The 8,923-nt window shown below is 47.0% G+C and overlaps 1 protein-coding gene across 3 annotated transcripts in view; it reads right to left on the reverse strand.

The window, feature by feature from the left end:
* Nucleotides 1-1,619: 1,619 nt before the first annotated feature.
* Nucleotides 1,620-8,923, reverse strand: part of PPP1R8 (protein phosphatase 1 regulatory subunit 8) — a 22,327-nt gene continuing 15,023 nt past the window's right edge. For all 3 annotated transcript variants that reach the window (XM_049618805.1, XM_049618802.1, XM_049618803.1), the window contains 2 exons: nt 5,237-5,301; nt 1,620-3,100 (listed from right to left, as the gene is read on the reverse strand). In XM_049618805.1, coding sequence (XP_049474762.1) covers nt 2,747-3,100; nt 5,237-5,301 — 419 coding nt within the window. In that variant the 3' untranslated portion in view covers nt 1,620-2,746. The remainder of the gene's footprint in view (nt 3,101-5,236; nt 5,302-8,923) is intronic.

Here is an 8,923-nt window from a genome sequence, read left to right on the forward strand (position 1 = left end):
CTGCCGGTCCTTGTGGTAAGCAGGAAGGGCTTATCCATCTGTGGTCGTGTCTCGAGCCAAGTTAAGGGTGAGCAGCGAGGCCGCTCCCTGCGGAGCTCACCTCTGAGAGGCACTACAGCGTGACAGAAATAAACCAGAAATATGGTGCCAGGTAAGCCAGGCGTCCACACAAAGCCTCCTTGTGTCCTGGAACCACCAAACGAAGCCAGCCCTGCTTCCACTGAAGTCAAATGGGCCCTTGAAGGGAAAGATGTTACTTGGCAGGCTTGGATGTTCTCTGCGGGCCTTCTTTGAGACCCACTGCAAGTTTCACTCTGTAACTCAAATTCTGAAACCAAATAATACATAGTATAACCTCTCATCAGGAAGGATTTACTTTATCATCTAAACTAGATAGAAGCCCTTTAACACACCTTCCACTAAGTTGTTCAGTTTGGAACACTTTTCTTCTTTAAATGTCTAAACATGGAGTGACTGCGTGGCTCAGTCAGTTGAGCAGACTCTGCCTCTTGATTTCAGCTCAGGTCATGATCTCGTGGTTTGTGGGTTCAAGTCCCGCATCAGGCTCTGTGCCGGTAGCTCAGAGCCTGCTTGAGATTCTGTCTCCCTCTCTCCGTCCCTCCCCTGCTTGCTCTCTCGCTCTCAAAAATAAGTAAAAAAATAAACCTTAAACTTCAACAAAACCTAGCCACAGAGCTACAGCCCACTGAGCACAATGGTGTGCCCCCCACAGGCCAAGCACCTGCTTCAGCTTAGCTCATCCTGGAGGCTGTATAAGGCTCAGGCTCTGGATTCAGACTAGAGTTTCAATCCTGATTTCACTGCAATGGGATCACAGGGAAGCTGATTTTGTCTGTTTTCTCATCTGTAAAATGGGGAATAAAAACAGGCCTCTCCTTAGGGCTATGTAAATAAAACTTGCTGTAATGGTGGGCAGGGTAGACAGGTGTTCAGTGAGGGACTATTAACCAGCACTAACAGTCACCTTCACTACAGTAAGAGGAAGGTGTCCTTTTAAAATAAGGACCCTCATTTTTACAAGAAGCTAAGAGGTCAACTTTTTGTCCAGCTGTGACTTTATGGATCCCTGTTCTTCAGCAAGCTGCTCCTGCTCCAAGGCCAGCCTCTCAACCCACGGGATTTGGAAGCTAGTTGGCATCTCCATCACAAAGCCACTCCCCGCGTATGAGGTCCTGGCATGCGAGACACGTATGTTCAATCCTAACTCTGGCTGAAATCCCCTATAAAACTATGCAACTTTAGCTTCCTGAGCTGTGGCACCGACGTGAGCAGCTATAACCAGAGAGCCGGAGGACGGCCAGGCTTTGGCAACACCCGCCGGGGACCAGTGTCCCGAAGCCCAGCCTCCCGGTGTCAGTTCTGTGGTTCTGCCTCCCGATGAAGGGCAGCAGGCACCTCTTAACCCACTTTGCTCAGTGAGGCGTCAGTCTGGGGACTGGAATCTCTAATTAGAATTTCCACATTCGGCAGGGGGCATCTTTATTTGTGGTAATAAAACGGGGCCAGAGCATCGCCTCCCAAGCCTACCTGCACCTCCGACAAAACATTCCCTGATGGCAGCAGGAATCCGTGATGGCGACCGAATCACAGACTGCACGAATGACAAAAGTTACGTTTAATTTACAATGTAATAAAGGTTACAGGTAAAAAGCTACACATAAAGCGTGAAAAGGCCTATTACACAAATGTACAAATCTCTGTACAAAGCTCATATCACTGTTTGCTACCTTCGTCTCCTGTGTTTGTTACTGGGCCGAGTCCTGGAGCTCTGGGTTATGAGAGCTCTCAGTAAAGGGGGTGGGGGGGGGGGGGGGGAAGAGCCTCTGAACCAACACCTAAAAATGTCCTCTTAGAGACATCAGTTACTTGCAAAGTAAAATTTTTTCAATTGGAATTGCTGCTCTAACTGGTCATATCCTTTAAAAATTGCCTTCATAACACACTTGAATAGGAAAGCAATGCCTTAAAGAGTAGAGGACAGTACTCTGGAATCAAACGAAAAACTTCAGCAAGTAGAGTACTCAGGTGTGACAAGAGAAACAAGTGAAGTTCAAACAATACCGTAAGTTTCAAACTACCCACCTGTATCTACAGCACTGGTCACAGATGAAGAAAATCAAAATGTTCTCATTCCAACAGAAAGGACAAAAGAGAAAAAAGCCTAACTATTGGACCTCAAAACCAGTGACCCAGGCAAACATTTCTGAGTTGAAACCTTAGCTTAACTGAAGAATTCTAAACCCTTTTTTGATAGACCTGGGATCCGTGGCGAACCCTTTGCTACCTGGGACTTGCAGGGACAGTAAACAGAAACCAGGCTGCTGGACCCACAGGCTGGTGATGCTGCTGCCATCAGCACAGCTCTAGATGCCACCGGAGGGCCTGGAGTCTCTCCCCAGGGTACACATGACTTTAAATCAAACTGACCCCAGAACGAGGAAGAAAAGAAAAAGGTGGTGATGGAAGAGGCCTGGGAAAGGGCCAGGGCAGCCTACCTAGTGGGAAATATGAAACACTGTTCTACACTCATAGTGTTCTGAAGACAGGTCTTTATGGGATAGTCCAACCCCACCCCAGCTTTAACATTACATGGTTAGGGCCCCAGGAGACATTCTGAAAGACGAGACCGCACACATGGAAAGTTTTTCTCCCTAGTTCATTAGCTCCCCCGTCACCCTTCCACCCAATTCCCACCCAATCCCACCCTTCTCCATGACCAAAAATATCAAATCAGTAAGGAAGGTGTAGGCTTCTTGCCCGGCCAAGCCTCTTTTGCATATTTCTTCTTCTTGGGTTCATTGACAGCTTCGGGGTTATAGACTGCAGGATTTGGTGCAGGGTTCATGTTCACTGCTGACGGCACGACGGGAGTCAAGTCCACGTCAGGGGCGAGGTTCGGGTATGGCATGGGCAAGCCACCGATGAGTGCTGTCCCATGGATGCCGTGTGGCTGAGAGCCGGCTTCACTGTGCGTGGGGGGCAGGCCCCCGTAGAGTCCTCCACTGAATGCAAAGTTCTGCATGCGCCTGCTCCCTGATTCCTCCAGGCCCAGGGAGCCAGGGCCTTCCACCCGCTTCTTCTGTGGTTCACAAGAAACAGAGGAGACAAGAGGTAAGACACGAGAGGGTGTCAGTTAGCCTTTTCTATTCCAACCCTAGAAAACTTGAAGAAGGCCCCTAACCCTCTAGCTTGTTTTGTTTCCTAGACAACCTATTTCACTCTCCTGAAATCTCAGGGTTTGAAGAGACCACCTGACAGTGGTTGTCTAATGTTGATGGTTCCCAAATACTGCTCCACACAAAGTGTTCACCATCCCACAATGCACTGGGAAAAATGAGGACGTGTGAGCTTTTCATAAAGTAAAACTTACCCAGTTTAAGTGACTACTCTTTGTCATAAGGTCATACCCCTTCCTCTCTTTTTTGATTTTAAAAATGCCCTTTTAGGAAACAGTGGTGGTAACAAGTAATACAAGTATTTAAGTAAAAAGTTAATATCTTCACGTTGACCACACGACTTTTAAACATTAATCTGAGAGCAGAACAAATCTGTGGTGACAGAAAGCAGTTCACTGGGTGCCTGGGGCTGGGGGGGAGGGGGTGGGGAACTGACAGCAAGAGTACATAAGTAAACTTTCTGGGGTGATACAAAGCTATACATGGAGTATGGTGGTGGTAACCCAGGTGTATACATTTGTCAAAACTCAAACTGTACACTTAAATGTATTTTATCATATGTAAATTATACCATAATAAAATTGACAAAGAAGTAAAAACATCTGGTTTTATATTTTATTTTTTAAAGTAATCTCTATACCCAACGAGGGGCTTGAACTTACAACCCCGAGATCATGCTCTACCGACTGAACCAGCCAGGCTCCTCTTGCTGGTTTTATACTTTAATGACAACAGAACTTTTGGAAGGAAGGAAGGAAGGAAAGAAAGAAGGAAGGAAGGGAGGGAGGGAGGGAGGGAGGGAGGGAGGGAGGGAGGGAGGAAGGAAGGAAGGAAGGAAGGAGCTCAAGGAGAAACGTGACCTGAATGCTATGGAGACAACAGAGAAACACGTCATCTTGTACTTTTTCACACTGGCTTATGAATGCTCATGAAAGATCCCCCTCGACCCTCTGACCCTTTTGGATTAAAAAAGACTAACCAGAAATTTGACAGATATTATCAACCTAAAGTTTAATTTTTTGTTTTGTTTTTTAAATAAAACTTTCTATAGCATCTGTGACCAGCATCTTCCAATCACTTTTTGAATATCTCTGTTGACAGGTCTCACTATTTCAAGGGGTCACTTGCCCCTATGGACAATCCCAGCTGCCACGTAGTTCCTCCACATGTTGAGCAATTAGAACATCTCTGTAACTCCCACCTCTTGGTTCTTCAACATACCTGATCTTTCAACCTAATCCTGATCTGGGCTGGCTTTCCTATCTGCACCATTCTCAATCACAAGACAAAGGCACGGCCAAGCTGAGGTGCCATGCAGAAACGCGACAATGTTCCTCCTCCCCTAATAGCTGACTTCAAGCCAGAAGGGCAAGGCTAAAGAAAAGTGGGCCTCTCTGCACCCTGCTGGAGGTAAATTTATAGGCTCCCATCACATCAGAATTTATACACAGCATCCAGCTGGCCAGTCGCCTGCAGCCTTTCTATGGCACTCCAGGATCCCCTAGATTCAGGTGGGGTGAAAGTCTTTCTACAGCATGAAAAAACAGAGGAACAAAGAATGTGTTTTAAAATTAAGCACACACAGGGCGCCTGAGTGGCTCAGTGCGTTAAGTGTCCGGCTCTCGGTTTCAGCTCAGGTCATGATCTCATGATTGTGGGATCGAGCCTCGCATCAGTCTCTGTGCTGACAGCATGGAGACTGCTTGTGATTCTCTCTCTCCCCCCTCCCTCTGCCCCTCCCCTGCTTACACACGCACAGTCTCTCTCTCAAAATACATGAATGAACATTAAAAAACAATTTTAATTAAGCACACATTTAACACTTACCTACACATAAAAGAGTGGGGTTTTATTTTTTATTTTCATTTTTTTCTTTAAAGATTTTAAAGTAATCTCTATACCCAACGTGGGGCTCAAACCTACAACCCCAAGATCAAGAGTTGCATGCTGACTGACTGAGCCTACCAGGCACCCCAAAAGAGTGGGTTTTTAAACCAGACTGTATGGCATTCCGAACAGTGTTACAATGTGCTTCCTACCTTGACCGGGACCACTGCAGTCTGCACCATGTTCCGGAAGCGACCAACTGAGGGATCCACATCCTCTGCAGAAGACACCAGAGGGTAATTAGTTTGATACTCTGCTGGGAGGATTAAGGGAACAGGGCTCACTGCAAACAAAGTAACCACAACAACTCATATTCAAACAGTAGAATACAGCTAGCAATTCTGAGTGTTTACTGAGTGCTGGCACCATGTTAAATCCTCACAACTCTATGAGGCAGGTACTGCTACAATCAACATCTAACAGACACACTCAGGCGTCGATGAGTGAGCTGCCTGGCCCAGTCACCCTGCTGGAGAGTGGGGGGACCAGGATTTGTGTTCAAGCAGCTAGAAATAGGCCTGGGCCCTGGACCACTGCACTGTACCTACCCTCCCCAAGTTTTTTTCCATTCCACATATGTCCTTTTTTTTTTTTTTTAATTTTTTTTTAAATGTTTATTTTTGAGACAATGCAAGAGACAGAGTGCAAGTGGCCGAGGGGCAGATAGAGGGAGACAGAGAATCCAAAGCAGGCTCCAGGCTCTGAGCTGTCAGCACAGAGCCCGACATGGGGCTTGAACTCACGAACTGTGAGATCATGACCTGAGCCAAAGTCGGACGCTTAACCGACTGAGCCACTCACGTGCCCCCACATATGTCCTTTTGAAGAGAGAAACCAAAGAGCAGATATTATCAACCCCAAGCCAGTGATAAAATGATGACACGTGAGACATGTGAAGCGGCCACATACCACATACCTTGCCAATGCCTGCTCATTAGCAAATAACAGAAATCAGGATTTAGGCCCAGGGCTTCCGACTTAACCTGGCCTTTGACCTGAACAACTGTATACAATTAAGAATTTTACTGAAGGATTTGAAGCCCCCTGTCGAGGCGGCATGGAGAGCAGCCCCCTTTTCACAGGGTACACACACATTATTGTGCCCTATAAAGTTTCTAGCTTCATTTGCTGCAGAAAGAAAGTGCTAAGACCAAGTAAGGGATGTGCTTGCAGCTAGTCACTCACTCATGCCTCATTTACTGGACATCAAGGATGGAAGTAAAGAGCAAGATACCGTCCTGCCTTTAAGGAGGTCACAGATGAAAAGCCAGACAGGCTACAACACAACGGAGGGGTGCAAAACAGTGTTCCTGGAGCACAGAGGGGACCACTGGGCTGGACTGCCTGGGATGAACAGGAGCTTTCTTGCTGAAGGCTAAGTGTGTGGAAACAGGAAGGGAGACTTACTATTATTACTAAAAACCCACTCCAAGACCTCTTTGTCTTAATATAGTGGTGGGAAAGGAAGTTTCCCTAATAGGTGTTGTTTATCTTATTTTAAATGCATAGAGGGTGACTGTTATTAAAAGAAACACTCCTAGGGTTGATGGGGGGTGGGAGAGAGGGGAAAGTGGGTGATGGGCATTGAGGAGGGCACCTGTTGGGATGAGCACTGGGTATTATATGGAAACCAATTTGAGGAAGGAAGAGAGTGAGGGAGGAAGGAAAGGGAGGGAGGAAGGAAAGGGAGGGAGGAAGGGAAGGAAGGGAAGAAAAGGAAGGGGAGGGAGGGAAGGGAAGGAAGGGAAGGAAGAAGGGAAGGAAGGGAAGGAAGAAGGGAAGAAAGGAAGGAAGGAAGGAAAGAAGGAAGGAAGGAAGGAAGGAAGGAAGGAAGGAAGAAAGAAAAGAAAGACTCCTATGAATCCCTTTGGAAAACAAAGATTCCCTATTTGAGTAATTAACCCCTGGTCTGGCTTTTCACAGATTAGGATGCCTCTAAACAATGCACCCTGGCATTACATTCACGACCAATCTTTGTTCAGTGAATGAACAAACGAATGACTTCTATAGGGAAGAAGAGGAAAAGATATCCAGGCTCATTAGGAAGGAGATGAGGGCTGTAAAAAAGGCATCCTCACCTTTTTTCTCAACCCCACAGGAGTCCTGTTCCATTCATCCCTTCGGCAAGGAAAGCCAAACAAAGTACAAGAGCAACTGGAGCCCAAGAGGAGTGGCTAATGGGGTACACACTCCACGTGTGTGACGTGCCTGCAGAGGGCCGGGGCAAACTCTCGGGGGACCCTGTCTTGCGCTGTGCTGGCTGAATGGCACTCCTGTGCTCTCCTCATCTCTAGCCATTCCACGAGATCTCTGTTCCTTGAAGATCTAGCAACAAATTCCTTGCTAAGTCTACTTCTGGTACAGGAAAGGTTGCACGGATAAAAGGCAAAAGCGGTGGTCGATGATGATGGGGAGGGATAATGGTTAACACTTACCAGGGGCTTACTGAGTGCCAAGCACTGATCTGAAGTACTTTTACATATACTAAACATTTAGCCTCCCCACCAATCCTATGAGGCCAGTATCTGTTAAGTCACTTGGTCAAGCTCACACAGCTACTAAATGTGGAGGTCGATTTCAAACCTACGTCCTCTTAACACCCATGCTATGCTCTGCCCGAGTACACATTCTGCTCCAGGGCAATAATTTTTAAGGAGAAAAACAGAGCAGACCAGACCCTGAGTTCTGAAAGAGATTTAAAAGATTGACTAGTTCAGGGATTCCCAATTTGATGGCTGTTCATCAGTACAAAAAAAGAGCTTGTTTAAAACTATAGATTTCTAGGTCCAACTCCTAGGAACTCTTATTCAATAGGTTCTGGGGCCCAGAAATAAGTCTCCCTAATTGGTCACTTGGCCCCTGCCTGAACATTTCCACTGGGTATTCACTGCTTTGGAGAGTAATCTCCTCCACTCCACATACCAAACAAATGCCCAATCTTTCACAGGAATCCTGTTAATTCTTCCTCTAAATGTAAGAGGGATTTGGGGTGCCTGGGTAACTCAGTTGGTTAGGTGTCGGACTCTTGATCTTAGCTCAGGTCATGATCCCATTTTGTGAGATAGAGCCCCATGTCAGGCTCTGTGCTGACAACGTGGAGCCTGCTTGGGATTCTCCTTCTGCCACTCCTGTTTGTTCTCTTTCTCTCTCAAAACAAATAAATAAACTAAAAAAATAAATAAATAAACGTAAGGATTCATTTTTTTGTTAATGTTTACTTATTTTGAGAGATAGCGAGAGAGAGAGCAAGCGCATGAGCACGAACCGTGAGATCATGACCTGAGCTGAAATCCAGAGTTGACACTTAACTGACTGAGCCACCCAGGTGCTGCCCTGCCCCTTTAAAAATGTTTATCTATTGGGGCACTTGGGGTGGCTCAACTGGTTAAGCGTCCGACTTCAGCTCAGGTTATGATCTCATGGTTCACAGGTTTGAACCCTGTGTTGGGCTCTGTGCTGACAGCTCAGAGCCTGGAGCCTGCTTTGAATTCTGTGTCTCCCTCACTCTCTGCCCCTCCCTCCCTCCCTCTCTCCAAAGTAAATAAAACATTATTAAAAAAATGCTTATTTATTTTGAGAAAGAGAACACATGCATATGCAAGCCAGGAAGGGGAGGGAGAGGGAGACAGAGAGGCGGGGGGGGGGGGGGGGGGAGAGGGGGGGGGGGGGGGGGAGGGGAGGGGGAGAGGGAGAAGGAGGGGGGGGGAAGGAGGGGGGGAGAGAGAGAGGGAGGGAGAGAGAGAGAGAGAGGGAGAGAGAGGGAGAGAGAGGGAGGGAGAGGGAGGAAGAGGGAGGGAGAAGGAGGGAGGGGGAGAGAGAGAGAGAGAGAGAGAGAGAGA

This window comes from Panthera uncia, assembly GCF_023721935.1.
Source record: "Panthera uncia isolate 11264 chromosome C1 unlocalized genomic scaffold, Puncia_PCG_1.0 HiC_scaffold_4, whole genome shotgun sequence".
Taxonomy (NCBI): domain Eukaryota; kingdom Metazoa; phylum Chordata; class Mammalia; order Carnivora; family Felidae; genus Panthera; species Panthera uncia.